Raw genomic sequence first — 17,436 nt, forward strand, 5'->3', positions numbered from 1 at the left:
TTGTTGAGTATCTGCCAATCATCAATTCACCAGCCACAGAACTGACCACAGTGTTTGAAATTCTGAACCAATCAGAGCCAATCAAGAAGGAACTTCATCTAGAAACAATTGTGGTAGCCATGAATCAAGCACTCTGTGCAAAAGCCACTGAAATTGCCTGGAAGCACAGAGTGCTTCTCCAACATTCTTCTCAGGATGGGGACATTCCATACCATATGTAATGCCTTAGCCATCCTAGGAAAGCGATTTCTGGATGTTGGTCTAAAGGACGTATGCATAGAGGCTGGAATTGTCACAAAGGGGTCCATCAATGGAGTCCTTGATGGTAAACACTACATCGTGCTGTCAGGGTCCACAAGTACATCTATAAAGCACTGATGAGACTCGCATGGGCACAGTTCACATTGTGGGTTGAGGACAACATTCCAGAGAGGAGTGGGATGATCAAATCATTCTTAGACCATGCGAACAACATGGCCAGCAACTTGAACCAACAGAAGTTGAACAATCTGCTACTAAGTCCACTCTTAGCTGAGCTGATAACCCTGTGGACAGACTTTCTGGAACACCTCCGTCACACAGTGGAGAGCTAGCTGCATTCCAGATATCATATATTGACATGGCAGAGAACGTAGTACTTGGGCTTCTGCGCGCCTCTCGTGAGGGGGACTGGGAGTTGCACCTCCATGCTACAAGAACCATGATCCCATGGTACTTTGCCTATGATAAGATGAATAATGCCAGGTACCTACCTGTCCCCTTACTTTGCTCAGATGATGGACCTCCCAGAGAAGAATCTTTGTGTATGAGGCCTTCAAGACAGGCCAATTCTCAGTGCAGCTGTCAAGTAACAACCCCTTTGGGCAGATCCCTGTGGACCAGACTACTGAAGCCACAGTGAACAAAGACACAGACTCCTGGAGGCACATCACGGTTCAGCCTGAATGCTGGAGCTATCAAGCATAACTACATAACAGCTGAGCACCGCAATGCATTCCTGGAACAGTTAAGGGAGATGGTGCAAGGCAACAAATCAGAGCTTTGTTATGCGGAGCTACAGTGGCCAAGAATACAGAAATGTGAGGAAGCAGTTTCAGCAGCGGTTAGCCTTATACATGAATGGGTCAACCTACTTGCAGAGAAGCAGGACTTCATTAGCATTTCTATGGCAAAGGCAGCCCCCAAGGACATTGCCTCGGACCTGATGAAGGCATACAAGATTGGTGAGCAATGTTTTTTTAATAATTTTTTTAAATTGAATTTTGAAATGGTTACAGAAGGAAAGAAAATTATCAACCCTTCCCCCCTCCCCCTAACCTCTCCCCCCCACATGCTCCATGGAGTTCATAATAGCTTTAGTATATATATTTATTTATTTCCCCAAATAACCAATAATCTTATCTTCAGAGAACCTATATATTTAATCCTATCTTTTGTAAGGGCGCCAAATTTTCAGAAATATTTCATATTTATCTCTTAAATTAAGTAATTTTTTCAAGTGGAATGCAGCTAAAAGCTATATCTATTTTCATTTTCTTAATGTATATTAAAATTCTTTTTCTTTTCACCAGTCCATTAAGCCCATTAACATTAAAACTTAAAAAATTCAGTAAATTAGTCATTATTTTTAACAGGGTTACTCCAGTCCATAGTAATAACTAACTTTTCAACTTTCATAGTACCTTGGGGAATCTTTTTAAAAATTCTCTGTGTTGCTATGTGTCTCTCCCTCCCCCCCCCCCCACCCCCCGATTGTCCAGGCGAAGAAAGAAAGATTAAAGAAAAATAGATAAAGAAAAAAAATAACAAAATACCCCCCTACTAATGTTGGGAATAAAAAACACAACATTACCCCCCTCCGTTGTACATTGGATCATGGAATTTCTTTGCTGGTGGGTTTTCCTCTAGTCTCTCATCTTTGTGAGCAATGTTATGCAACCTTCAAGGATGAGAGACTAGAGGAAAACCCACCACCAAAGAAATTCCATGACCCAATGAAAACCAACAAGCTGAAAACATTCAGTGATATGTGTAAGAAGAGAAAAATAAAATCAAATGGGAGGGCGATCATCTTGAAAGCAGACAGGTCTTTGTTTGGACGCATCACAGTGATGGCACAGGGCGCAGATCCCATATGGAGGATATCCTCTCACCCCCTTGGACCATTGCCCTGGGCCCTGTCCACACCAGAAGGATCGCTGAGAAAGACAAATAAAGCTACTTTAGCCACAACCTCGCAGAAAAATGTAGCGCAACTCCCAGGAAACTCTGCTACAGTGGTTGATAGAATGAACTTGGTCCAAAGAGTGAAAGGTGATCAAGTTACTTTCAAAGATGTTGCCACAATAATTCTGGGTGTGGCTCTGAGGGAAAGCAATCAGAGTAGCAGAACAGATGTTGTGTTCGACACATACAAGGAGAACTCCATCAAGAATAGTGAAAGATCTCTACGGGGTGAAGAGACTGGTCATGAGTTGCAAGGTATCACAGGCACACAGATGATGAGGCAGTGGAGGAGCTTCCTGACCAAAGTCAATAACAAAAAGTCTCATTAGCTTCATAATTCATGAGTGGAGGAAGGCGGAGTACAGAGCAAAGCTACAGGAGAAGATTCTGTATGCAACTGTGAATGACAAATGTTACAGAATCACATCTCAAGACAGTGAGGTGGTGTCAGCTCTTCAGTGTCAAGAAGCAGATGGCCGCCTACTTCTCCATGCTACCCATGTCACAAGAAAGGGATACCAATCTGTAGTGATTTGCACAGAAGACACAGATGTCTTTAGCATTTTGTGACAAGATTGAGGCTCCATTGTTCCAGTAACGTAGCACTAGAACCTGCACAATGCTTGTAGACATCAGGAAGGTTGCTGCCGCTGTTGGCATAGAGGTTTGTAGGGTTCTCTTTCTTTCTTTTTCAATCTTTTTATTATTATTATTAATATCAACAAAATAAAATTGATACATAGATAATGGGATTACAAACATACACATTTCAACTGAACATGAAAGAATACATAAGCAATAGTTACAGTATAAATGAGTATTCCCAAATCATGGACGATACAAGTAACAAATAAACAAGGCAAACCTAGGTATATCATAATATATATTTTTAAAAAACAGAAAAAAAGAAAAAATTATGCAAAAAAAACTAATCTAACAATCTAATAACTAATAAGGAAAAAAACGAAAAAAGAAAGAGGAAAAAAAATGAAAAAAAAGGGCTGTTTATAATATCCAACAAAAATACAAAATTATCAGTGTCGTCAACTCTGATCCTCTCAACATATATAAAAAAATCGAAACTGGAAAAACAAATAGGCTTGGAACAGGGTCATATTACATCATATGAAAATATTGAATAAATGGTCTCCATATCTTTTCAAATTTAATAGAAGTATCAAATACAACACTTCTAATTTTTTCTAAATTTAGACATAACATAGTTTGAGAAAACCAATGAAATACGGTAGGAGGATTAATTTCTTTCCAATTCAACAAAATAGATCTTCTAGCCATTAATGTAAGAAATGCAATCATTCGACAAGCAGAAGAGGATAAATGGAGTGAGTCCATCATTGGTAAACCAAAAATTGCAGTAATAGGATGAGGTTGTAAATCAATGTTCAATACCGTAGAAATAATATCAAAAATGTCTTTCCAATATTTTTTCAAAAGCGGACACGACCAGATCATATGAGTTAAAGACACTATCTCAGAATGACATCTGTCACAAATAGGACTTATATAGGAATAAAAATGAGCCAATTTATCCTTGGACATATGAGCCCTATGCACAACCTTAAACTGTATTAATGAATGTTTAGCACATATAGATGAATTAACTAACTGAAGAATTTTATCCCAATTCTCAATAGGGATAGTAAGGTTAAGTTCTCTTTCCCAATCATTTTTAATCTTATAGAAGGGCTGTGAACGTATCTTCATAATTATATTGTAAAGTTTTGATATTAGCCCTTTCTGAGAAGGATTTAGTTCAAACAAATTCTCCAAAATACCTGAAGACATAAGATTTGGAAAAGTAGGAAGTTCAGTATTTAAGAAATTCCTAATCTGTAAATATCTAAAAATATGAAATCTAGGCAAATTATATTTATTAGATAATTGTTCAAAAGACATAAAACAATTATCCAAAAATAAATCGGAAAATCGTAGTAATCCTTTAGTCTTCCAAGCTGAATAAGCTTGGTCTATAATAGGATAAAAAAAGCAATTGGATACAATAGGAATATTTAAAACAAACTGAGTCAACCCAAAAAATTTCCGAAATTGAAACCATATACGTAAAGTATGTTTAACTGTCGGATTGTCAATTCGTTTCTGCAATTTAGAAAGAGCAAAGGGAAGAGAAGACCCTAAAATAGAACCCAATGAAAATCCTTGTACAGATTTAATTTCCAGGTTCACCCAATGAGGGCTAAAAGATAAATCCCAATCCTTTAACCAACATATCAAATATCGGATATTAACTGCCCAATAATAAAATCTAAAATTAGGCAATGCCAATCCACCTTCCTTCCTTGCCTTCTGTAAATATTTTTTTTTACCTAATCTAGGATTTTTATTCTGCCATATATGAGGAAATTTTTGAATCAACATTAGCAAAAAAAAGATTTCGGAATAAAAATTAGTACCGCTTGAAATATATATAAAAACTTGGGTAAAATAACCATCTTAATAGCATTAATCCGACCTATCAGAGATAAAGATACTGGTGACCATTTAGTAAACAAACATTTAATCTGATCGATTAGGGGTAAAAAATTAACCTTAAATAAGTCCTTATAGTTTTTTGTGATTTTAATCCCTAAGTAAATAAAAGAGTCATTAACTAATTTAAAAGGTAAATTTCCATAAATTGGAACCTGTCTATTTAAAAGGAAACAATTCACTCTTATTAAGATTTAATTTATACCTGGAAAAATTATTAAATTGAGCCAACAATGATATAACTGCAGGAATGGATTTCTCAGGATCAGAAATAAATAATAATAAATCATCTGCATATAATGATAGCTTATGTATATCCATCCCACGATTAATGCCAAAAATGTTCTGTGATTCTCTGATAGCAATTGCCAAGGGTTCTAAAGCAATATCAAATAATAATGGACTGAGGACAGCCTTGTCTAGTACCCCGAAATAAACGAAAAAAGGGAGATCTTTGATTGGTAGTAAGCACCGAGGCTACTGGAGTATGATATATCAGTTTAATCCAGGAAATGAATGCCGGACTAAAATTAAACTTCTCAAGCACAGTAAATAAGTATGGCCATTCAACTCTATCAAATGCTTTCTCCGCATCTAGTGAAATGACACATGTGAAGGAGTGAAATGACACATGTGCTATGTGAAGGAGTATAAACAATATTCAATAATCTCCTAACATTGAAAAAAATAGCAATTTTTAATAAAACCAGTTTGATCTTCCGAGATAATTTGAGGCAATACCTTCTCCAGCCTGGATGCCAGTAACTTGGAAAAGATCTTGGAATCTACATTCAGTAAAGATATTGGTCTATAGGATGCACAGTCAGTAGGGTCTTTATCTTTCTTCAATATTAAAGAAATGGAAGCTCTATAAAAAGATTGTGGCAGATTACCCAATCTAATTGCTTCTTCAAAAACCCTGCATAACCAAGGAGAAGGAGTAATGGAAAAACATTTTTAAAATTCTACTGTATACCCATCTGGACCTGGTGCCTTCCCAGAATTCATAGAGGAAATAACCCCTTTAATTTCTGCATCCGTAATAGGAGTTTCTAATATTGAAAGATCATCTGATAATAATTTTGGAAAATTCAATTTCCCAAGAAAATCACACATGGTATTATAATCATGAGAGAATTCAGAATGATACAGGGAGGTATAAAAATCTTGAAATGATTTGTTTATCTCATCATGGTTAACTGTCAAATCCCCATTCTGCTGACGAATCTTAGTAATTTGACGTTTAACCAAAGCATTCTTCAATTGACCAGCTAACAGTTTACCCGATTTATCACTATGTATATAAAAATCAGATCTGGTTTTCATTAATTGATTTTCAATCGAAGATGTAAGTAATAAACTATGTTCCATTTGAAGTTCAACCCTTTGTTTGTAAAGCTCCTTACTAGGAGTAATCGAATATTTCTTGTCAATCTCTTTAATTTTATTAACCAATAAAAGAATTTCCTTCTTAATGCGTTTTCTCAGACCAACGGAGTAGGAGATAATCTGTCCACGTATATATGCTTTAAAAGTGTCCCAAATTGTTCCGCAAGAAATATCATCCGTGGAATTAGTTGAAAAGAAGAAATCGATCTGTTCCTTCATAAATTTAATAAAATCCGGATCTTGCAGTAAGGTAGAATCAAATCGCCATTGTCTAGCACTAGAAGCTGTATCCGTAAATTTAATAGAAAGTTTTAATGGAGCATGGTCAGAGATGGCTATAATATCATAATTACAACCAATTACCGATGGAATAAAACAAGAGTCAATAAAAAAATAATCAATTCTCAAGTAGGAATGATAAACATGTGAGAAAAATGAAAACTCTTTGTCCTTAGAATGCCGAAATCTCCAAATATCAAAAATTCCATTATCAGTCAAAAAAGAGTTAATATAGGTGGCTGACTTATTAGGTAAAGTCTGAGTAGATATAGATCTGTCCAACAAAGGATTTAAACAACAATTAAAGTCACCACCCATTATTAAATTATATTCATTTAGATTAGGTAGAGAATAAGGACTTTAAAAAAAATCGGGATAATCCACATTTGGAGCATAAACATTAACCATAGCAACCTTTTTGTTAAAAAGTAAGCCAGTAATTAACAAAAATCTACCATTTGGATCCGAAAAGATATCGTGTTGGACAAATGCAATAGAGGAGTCAATAAAAATTGAAACTCCCTTTACTTTAGCATTCGAATTCAAATGGTACTGTTGACCCCTCCAAAACCTAAAAAAGTGATAATTATCCTCTTTCCTCACATGAGTTTCTTGTACAAAAATAATATGTGCATTGAGTCTTTGGAATACTTTGAAAAGCTTTTTCCGTTTAATCTGATGGTTTAAGCCATTAGTATTCCAAAAGACAAAATTAATGGTCTGAGCCATATTTCTGAAATCAACCCTTTGGTATATAAAGGGTTAACCAAATTATGAACTCATGCACCCGGAAGAGGAACAAAAATAAGGGGCGGACCCGGAAGTGACGACATCGCGGACATTTTAGTAGTTTAAAATCAGCCCAAATGAAGAAACTAAAAAAAACTGATGTAAAGAACATAAGATTTAGAAAAAGACCCCCCACCCAAGAGGAGAAAAGACCTCCCCAGCCAGAAAAAGGCTGGGAAAAAAGAGAAATGAAACTAAATCTACCCCCATATCAGCAGAAGGCAACTCCATATATAAAGGATAAAAAAGATCCACCCAAACTCTAAAGAAATAATAATCACTATACTAAAACCAAATTTCTTAATATAATTGCTAGTAAAAAAACAAAAAGAATATAATCACTAGTAACTTATAAATCGGGTTAAAACCCAAACAAACCAAAAAAAAATTTAAACTGTGATAAGAAATGCATTATAGGAAGAAGACGAGAGAAAAAAAATGGCGAAATAAAAAAAAGGCAAAAATATTTTAGAGAAGAAACCGCCATCTTAGTAAAAAAAAATTCACCTTTGAAGGATTAATAATAATGACCAAAGCTAAAGTACAGTGATTGAAGTAAGTAAAATAAAAAGATTAGTACATCAAAAAAAAACTTTAACTCGAGTATAAAATATAGAGTAAACCTACACCAATAGCCAGAAACAAAATCTGGTTTTGGAAACAAAAACCATCTTGCAACGATCAAAATCACTCATTTATTAGAGATGAGAATCCGCAGCAGTAGGGAAGTTCTCATTCAGAAGCTTCTCGCTTCAGATGTAGGAAAAAAAACACGCCGTGATGCATTGGGAGGGGAGATTCTGAGCTTCACAGGGTATAAGAGCGCAGGTTTTAGATTTTTTTCATAACATTCCGACATCAGAGGTTTAAAAAGCCTTGCCTTCATTACTTCTGGACTAAAATCCTCCACTAATCGAAAATTGAATTCTTGAAATTTGACCATCCCTACACGCCGAGCCACACGATTAAGTTGCTCTTTAACATGCACATAATGAAAACGGACAATCACAACCGGTGGTTTAGCTGAAGCACTTGGTAATCGACGCATAATTCTGTGAGCGCGGTCGAGTAACGGAGGACTGTCTGGGAATACAGAAGGGAACGCATCCTTTAAAAGTTGAGCAAAGTACTTCGAGGGGTCCCCTTGTTCAATACCTTCTGGGAGACCAAGTATGCGTAAGTTCTGTCTTCTGGACCGATTCTCAAAGTCGACACTTTTGGCTTTAAGTGTTTCCACCTGTTTAATTGTCGAAGATCATTTCTGCTCCAGTTTTTCGATTATCAAGTCTCGCTTCCAAGCGTCCTCTTGCAAAGTTGCGATTAAAGCTTGCTGCTGGTTAACTACTGAATTCATCTTATCCATATAACCCTGAAAGGCTTTTATATCTTGTTTGAAAATTTGTCGTTGTTCTTCAAATTTTTCATTTAAAACCTCCAATAACATTTCATAAGTCAATTCAGTGCGCTTAGGATCGGTCTTTTTCTTATAACCATATAACAATCACAGAACGGAAACAGGCCATCTCGGCCCTCCTAGTCCATGCCAAACTCTTAATCTCACCTAGTCCCACCTACCCGCACTCAGCCCATAACCCTCCACTCCTTTCCTGTCCATATACCTATCCAATTTTACCTTAAATGACACAACTGAACTGGCCTCTACTACTTCTACAGGAAGCTCATTCCACACAGCTATCACTCTCTGAGTAAAGAAATACCCCCTCGTGTTTCCCTTAAACTTTTGCCCCCTAACTCTCAAATCATGTCCTCTCGTTTGAATCTCCCCTACTCTCAATGGAAACAGCCTATTCACGTCAACTCTATCTATCCCTCTCAACATTTTAAATACCTCGATCAAATCCCCCCTCAACCTTCTACGCTCCAATGAATAGAGACCTAACTTGTTCAACCTTTCTCTGTAACTTAAGTGCTGAAACCCAGGTAACATCCTAGTAAATCGTCTCTGCACTCTCTCTAATTTATTGATATCTTTCCTATAATTCGGTGACCAGAACTGTACACAATATTCCAAATTTGGCCTTACCAATGCCTTGTACAATTTTAACATTACATCCCAACTTCTGTACTCAATGCTCTGATTTATAAAGGCCAGCGTTCCAAAAGCCTTCTTCACCACCCTATCTACATGAGACTCCACCTTCAGGGAACTATGCACTGTTATTCCTAGATCTCTCTGTTCCACTGCATTCCTCAATGCCCTACCATTTACCCTGTATGTTCTATTTGGATTATTCCTGCCAAAATGTAGAACCTCACACTTCTCAGCATTAAACTTCTTCTTCCCGTTCCCATTAGTCTTTCCCAGGTTCTCGCCCTTTAGATCTAAGAGCCATTTCTGTATTCATTTCTTCAAAATTCACAATAAACTCTTAAAGATGTCCAAAAAAGTAGCAAGAATCTTTTGGTGTACGTAAAAGTAAGTTAAATAAGGGTGATCATAGGTTAAAAAAAGTAAAGGTTATGGAGCGAATCTGAAACAGTGCTCACTCCATGAGCGTCTCCTGCTGACTCCCTGTAGGGTTCTCATCAGGTTGCACGCATATACAGGATATGACACCGTAAGCACTTTTGCAGGCAAAGGGAAAACAAGTGCCCTAAAACTTCTGACCAGTAACAAAGAAACTCAGGACACATTCTTAAAGTTGGGTCAGGAATGGGACCTCTCCCAAGAACTGATGGACATACTGGAGGCATTTACATGTCTCCTGTATGCCCCAAAAGCATCAACCACCAAGGTCAATGAGCTCAGGTATCACCTTTTCTGTGCCAAAAAAGGTGAAATCAAAAGTCATCAACTCCCACCATGCAAGGACTGCTTAACAAAACATGCACAGCAAGCCAACTACCAGGCTGGTGTATGGAGAAGATGTTTGGAGAAGGACTCACAAGTGCCAAGCCTTGTTGGCAGAGGATGGAAGATGGAGAGAGAAAAGGAAGCTGACAGTTGGTGGTGCACTGGATGGAAGGCCAGCCAGCACCCGATGCTGTCCTGGATCTACTGACCTGTAACTGTCCAAAAAATGTTCACTCCCAAGATGTATGTGTGTTGCAAATGGCCTCAGGTGTACTGACATGTGTAGACTGGCAGACTGTGAGAACCAGGCATCCACCTCAGAGTGTGTGGAAAGTTCAGATGAAGATGTCGAAGACTTGGAAAATTATTATGGTTATTAATAGGTTATGAAAGTATGGAAAGCAGTCTGATTAAATATATTCATTTTACAACCAAATGGTTATGGCTGTGTGGAACCCCACGTTTGAATTATTGTACTGTAATTCTATATGCTATGACAAAAGCTTTAGATTGCTTTGATTTGATACAACAATATAGAAAATATCATGCTATTGATAAAACTCCAGAAATCTATCCAAATGAGGTTTTTTACCTTGGGGGGATAACATTCTCTGCTGTACTGATGTTAATATGGAATATATACAAAAAGTGATTACTTATTTGAATTCCTGAATAAACTCTCTACAAATCTATGCAATTATATGTGTCCTAGGTTTTTTATGGACTTTTCCAAAAAAAACAAATATTTTTCTGGAAATGAAATGATTCACTCTACTGAAATTGGGCACTGTACTGCGAGTGCCACCAATGACAGTTTTCAATGTAGAATTTTATAACAACATTTGATGAAAAGTGCTTGAACTCAGCTATCATTGTGACAAATTACAATGTTGCGGGATCACTGATGACAAAATACCACTAGGTTAAATATATATGTTGTACTTTATATTGGCCACTTTTCAGAAATGCTTACTTTAGGGTAGTGTTATAAAATGCATGATAGCACACAAAGCTACCACTGGTGCAATGCTATCACATATTTTCTAAGGTCTAGAGATGTATACCTTGCCAAAAATCACTATGAGCATTAGACCCCTCAGATGGTACCGACCAACCCTACTGACTCATGGACTATCTGTCCCCATCTGATCTCTTAACTGACTTGACCTCTGCACCATCTTTCCCCAAGTCTACCAAACAGCTATTAACCCTATTTCACAATAGGTGAAATGATATGAAATCGATCTACAACACTGAAATCGATCCTTCAACTCAGCTTAACCATACCATTGGCCCATATCCCTCAAAAACTTCCCTACCCATGCACTCATCCAAACTGTCTCTTAAATGTCACTGTGTCAGCTCTTGAACAAAAAGGGATAACTACACTCACTTACCCATCCATTGAGATGCTCCACCACCAACTCTCTCACTTTAAGGACTCTATTTTGTTATTTGATATTGTTGTTATTTATTATTATATTAGCATTGGAACAGCTAGATATCTTCTGCACTTTATCTTACATTGATTCTTTTATAGTTACTTTTGATTTGTTGAATATGTCTGCAAAAAATGAATCTCAGGGCTGTATGTACAGATGACATGTATAGTATTTACTGTCAATAATTTGAACAATTTCTTTTCTTCGGTATTCACTAAGGAGAAGGATGTTGAATTGTGTAAGGTAAGGGAAACAAGTAGGGAAGTTATGGGAACTACGAGGATTAAAGAGGAGGAAGTACTGGCACTTTTAAGGAATATAAAAGTGGATAAATCTCTGGGTCCTGACAGGATATTCCCTAGGACCTTGAGAGAAGTTAGTGTGGAAATAGCAGGGGCTCTGACAGAAATACTTCAAATGTCATTAGAAATGGGGATGGTGCCGGAGGATTGGTGTACTACTCATGTGGTTCCATTGTTTAAAAAGGGTTCTAAGAGTAAACCTAGCAATTATAGGCCTGTCAGTTTGACGTCAGTGGTGGGTAAGTTAATGGAAAGCATTCTTATAAATGGTATATATAATTACCATGATAGACAGGGTCTGATTAGGAACAGTCAACATGGATTTGTGCGTGGAAGGTCATGTTTGACAAATCTTATTGAATTTTTTGAAGAGGTTACTAGGAAAGTTGATGAGGGTAAAGCAATGGATGTTGTCTATATGGACTTCAGTAAGGCCTTTGACAAGGTTCCACACGGAAGGTTAGTTAGAAAGGTTCAATCGTTACGTATTACAAACCCCATTTCCAGAAAAGTTGGGATATTTTCCAAAATGCAATAAAAACAAAAATCTGTGATATGTTAATTCACGTGAACCTTTAACTGACAAAAGTACAAAGAAAAGATTTTCAATAGTTTTACTGACCAACTTAATTGCATTTTGTAAATATACACAAATTTAGAATTTGATGGCTGCAACACACTCAACAAAAGTTGGGACAGAGTTAAAATAAGATTGAAAAGTACACAGAATATTCAATTAACACTGGTTTGGAAGACTCCACATTAAGCAGGCTAATTGGTAGCAGGTGAGGTATCATGACTGGGTATAAAAGTAGCGTCCATCAAAGGTTCAGTCTTTGCAAACAAGAATGGGTCGTGGCTCACCCCTTTGTGCCAAAATTCGAGAGAGAATTATTAGTCAGTTCAAAAGGAACATTTCCCAATGCAAAATTGCAGAGAATTTAGGCCTTTCAACATCTACAGTACATAATATTGTGAAAAGATTCAGAGACATTTCAGTGCGTAAAGGGAAAGCTCTGAAACCACTGTTGAATGCGCGTGATCTTCCAGCCCTCAGGCTGCACTGCCTAAGAAACTGTCATGCTACTGTAATAATTATAGCCACCTGAGCTCGGGAGTACTTCGGAAAACCATCATTTAACACAGTCAGTCACTGCATCCAGAAATGCAACTTGAAACTGTATTATGCAAGGAGGAAGCCATACATCAACTCTATGCAGAAATGCCGGTGAGTTCTCTGGGCCCGAGCTCATCTCAGATGTACCGAAAGACTTTGGAACCGTGTGCTATGGTCAGATGAGTCCACATTTCAGCTAGTTTTTGGAAAAAAGGGGCATCGAGTTCTCCGTGCCAAAGATGAAAACAAACCATCCTGATTGCCATCAGCAGAAGGTGCAAAAGCCAGCATCTGTGATGGTATGGGGGTGCATCAGTGCCCACGGCATGGGTGAGTTGCATGTATGTGAAGGTACCATTGACTCTGAGGCGTATATTAGGATTTCAGAGAGACATATGTTGCCATCAAGGCGACGTCTCTTCCCGGGACGTCCATGCTTATTTCAGCAGGACAATGCCAGACCACATTCTGCACAGGCTACAACAGCGTGGCTTTGTAGACACAGAGTGCGTGTGCTTGACTGGCCTGCTGCCAGTCCAGATCTATCTCCTATTGAAAATGTATGGCGCATCATGAAGAGGAGAATCAGACAACAGAGATCACGTTGAGCAGCTGAAGTCTTATATCAAGCAAGAATGGACAAAGTTTCCAATTGAAAATCTACTACAATTAGTATCCTCAGTTTCAAAATGATTAAAAAGTGTTATTAAAAGGAAAGGTGATGTAACACAATGGTAAACGTGCCTCTGTCCCAACTTTTGTTGAGTGTGTTGCAGCCATCAAATTCTAAATTTGTGCATATTTACAAAATACAATTAAGTTGAAAAGCTTTTCTTTGTACTTTTGTCAGTTAAATCAAGGTTATATGAATTAACATATCACAGATTTTTGTTTTTATTGCATTTTGAAAAATATCCCAACTTTTCTGGAAATGGGGTTTGTAATATTAAAGTAGTAAAATGGATTCAACAGTGGCTGGATGGGAGATGCCAGAGAGTAGTGGTGGATAACTGTTTGTCAGGTTGGAGGCCGGTGACTAGTGGTGTGCCTCAGGGATCTGTACTGGGTCCAATGTTGTTTGTCATATACATTAATGATCTGGATGATGGGGTGGTATACTGGATTAGTAAGTATGCAGATTGTGTTGATAGGTGGTGTTGTGGATAATGAAGTAGGTTTTCAAAGCTTGCAGAGAGATTTAAGCCAGTTAGAAGAGTGGGCTGAACAATGGCAGATGGAGTTTAATGCTGATAAGTGTGAGGTGCCACATTTTGGGAGGAATAATCCAAATAGGACATACATGGTAAATGGAAGGGCACTGAAGAATGCAGTAGAACAGAGTGATCTAGGAGTAATGGTGCATAGTTCCCTGAAGGTGGAATCTCATGTGGATAGGGTTGTGAAGAAACCCTCCTGATGAAAGGTTTCGGCCCAAAACATCGTCACTACCTCCTCCCATAGATGCTGTCTAGCCTACTGAGTTCTGCCAGCATTTTGTTTTTATTTTGTGAAGAAAGCTTTTGGTATGCTGGCCTTTATAAACCAGAGCATTGAGTATAGGAGTTGGGATGTAATATTAAAATTGTACAAGGCATTGGTAAGGCTGAATTTGGAGTATTGTGTACAGTTCTGGTCACCAAATTATAGGAAAGATGTCAACAAAATAGAGAGAGTACAGAGAAGATTTAGAATGTTACCTGGGTTTCAACACCTAAGTTACAGGGAAAGGTTGAACAAGTTAGGTCTTTATTCTTTGGAGCGTAGAAGGTTAAGTGGGGACTTAATAGAGGTATTTAAAATTATGAGGGGGATAGATAGAGTTGACATGGATAGGCTTTTTCCATTGAGAGTAGGGGAGATTCAAACAAGAGGACATGAGTTGAGAGTTAGGGGGCAAAAGTTTAACACGAGGGGGAATTTCTTTACTCAGAGAGTGGTAGCTGTGTGGAACGAGCTTCCAGTAGAAGTGGTAGAGGCAGGTTCAGTATTGTCATTTAAAGTAAAATTGGATAGGTATATGGACAGGAAAGGAATGGATGGTTATGGGCTGAGTGCGGGTCAGTGGGATGGTGAGAGTAAGCGTTCGGAACGGACCAGAAGGGCCGAGTTGGCCTGTTTCCGTGCTGTAATTGTTATATGGTTATATAATAATATTTACTTCTTCACTCACCACCCATGTCAAGCAGTTTCACCTCAAATCATGATTAAATCTGTCCCCCCTCACTTAAATCATAGCACTCTGCTTTTGATTCTTACCCCTGGGTAAGCAACAGAGTAATCATCTTTTCAAAGCCTCGCAAGGTTACGTACACCTACAGGGACACCCTCAGTCCCCTACACAAAGAATAACATTTTAACCTGCTCAACCTCACCTAATAACTCAGGCATCAAACCCCAGCAACATTCTTGTCAACCTGCTTTCCAGTTTAATGACGTTTTCTTATCACTTCACCATATTTGTTCAAAGAGCTCCACGGACAGCCTCAGCAGCTTCTTGTACAACTTCAGCGACTTAGCACTTAATTTTCAATATAGTGAAGGCTAACGTTTCAAATACCTTCCCCAGCCCAGGTATCTAACTTCACTCTACACTCTTAGCTCCGATTTAGGGCTGTCACTTGAACAAATATCAAGAATTCCTCACCCTCAGAACGGATTGTATTCAACCTGCCGATTGTTCATTGCATCAGATTGCAACACCTGCAGCCTCGTTCCTCCACTCTTTCTGAAAGCGCCTTATGTCAGTACAATATAGGAAGTATAACCACTGAAGAATATACACAGGTCAAATGAAAACTCAGACTGAAAAAATATATGCCTCCAATCTACCTCTCTCCCTTACCTGCTGAACATTGGTCACTGCAAATATTCACAAGCCACTTGTAAAAAGTTGACTAGCTCTCCACAACACCGGACTCATCCCCTCCTGCAGTCCCCACCCGCGATCCCGGAACACCAGATAGCGACCACAGGGCCGATAGGTCGGTGCCGAACCCCTCCTTACCGACTTTGTAGGGGAGCTTGTCGGACATGATTGGGAGACAACGGCAACAAGACGACAGCAGAAAATGCTCGGAATCTGCAGACCCAGCAGCGGAGAGAGCGGAGTCACGCCGGCTACCACTTATAACCAGCAAGCGTTCCCAGAATCCCCGGAGGGGAGGGACATGGCAGCCCCGCCCATCCGTCCTCTTCTTATTGGTTGGGAGCGAGAGGGTGTTGATGATGCGATAAGGGTGGCGGAGGGAGGGAACGGAACGGAACGGAACGGCCGTTCTTATCGGTAACTACAGGTACTTCCGCACTAGTCGGAAGGTGCGGAGGGTCGTCTGCGCTGTCCTGTCTCACCAAAGAAAGCGATGCCCCATACGCCAGGATGTTGTTCATCGACTTTAGCTCGGCGTTTAATATAATCATTCCTTTAAGCCTTGTGGGTAAACTATTCTTGGCACCCAACATCTCGAGCTCTATCACGCTGAGAACTGGTGCCATCTAGGGATGTGTGCTGAGTCCGCTACCAGATTCAGCTCAAACCACATCAAGGTCGCTCACAAGCTAATGAAAATCTGCAGATGCTGGAGATCCAAGCAACATACACAAAATGCTGGAGGAACTCAGCAGGCCGGGCAGCATCTATGGGAAATTTTCTGTTCAAAGACATTGGTGTTCCCATATCAGTCTGTAGACAATCAACGCACTTTCCACCACACAGCCCGAAGTTGTAGGGGAGAAGAAAGAAAAGGATAATAAATTTGAATGCATTGCTAGGGATGAAAAGAGAGGAGGAGGTGGAGAGTATCTTAAATGTATCTATTTTAATGCTAGGAGCATTGTAAGAAAGGTGGATGAGCTTAAAGTGTGGATTGATACCTGGAATTATGATGTTGTAGCTATTAGTGAAACATGGTTGCAGGAAGGGTGTGATTGGCAACTAAATATTCCTGGATTTAGTTGCTTCAGGTGTGATAGAGTAGGAGGGGCCAGAGGAGGAGGTGTTGCATTGCTTGTCCGAGAAAATCTTATGGCGGTGCTTTGGAAGGATAGATTACAGAGTTCCTCTAGGGAGACTATTTGGGTGGAATTGAGGAATGGGAAAGGTGTAGTAACACTGATAGGAGTTTATTATAGGCCACCTAATGGGGAGCGTGAGTTGGAACAGCAAATGTGTAAGGAGATAGCAGATATTTGTAGTAAACACAAGGTGGTGATTGTGGGAGATTTTAATTTTCCACACATAGATTGGGAAGCTCATTCTGTAAAAGGGCTGGATGGTTTAGAGTTTGTGAAATGTGTGCAGGATAGTTTTTTGCAACAATACATAGAAGTACCGACTAGAGATGGGGCAGTGTTGGATCTCCTGTTAGGGAATGCGATAGGTCAGCTGACAGATGTATGTGTTGGGGAGCACTTCGGGTCCAGTGATCACAATAGCATTAGCTTCAATATAATTATGGAGAAGGACATGACTGGACCTAGAGTTGAGATTTTTGATTGGAGAAAGGCTAACTTTGAGGAGATGCGCAGGGATTTAGAGAGAGTGGATTGGGTCAAGTTGTTTTATGGGAAGGA

At 38.8% G+C, this 17,436-nt stretch overlaps 1 protein-coding gene across 1 annotated transcript in view; it reads right to left on the minus strand.

The window, feature by feature from the left end:
- ahcy (adenosylhomocysteinase) overlaps positions 1–16,029 on the minus strand; it is a 90,063-nt gene extending 74,034 nt beyond the window's left edge. The window contains exon 1 of the mRNA XM_073062307.1: positions 15,872–16,029. Coding sequence (XP_072918408.1) covers positions 15,872–15,899 — 28 coding nt within the window. The 5' untranslated portion in view covers positions 15,900–16,029. The remainder of the gene's footprint in view (positions 1–15,871) is intronic.
- Between the last annotated feature and the right edge of the window lie 1,407 nt (positions 16,030–17,436).

The sequence above is a fragment of the Hemitrygon akajei genome, chromosome 11 (assembly GCF_048418815.1).
Source record: "Hemitrygon akajei chromosome 11, sHemAka1.3, whole genome shotgun sequence".
Lineage (NCBI taxonomy): Eukaryota > Metazoa > Chordata > Chondrichthyes > Myliobatiformes > Dasyatidae > Hemitrygon > Hemitrygon akajei.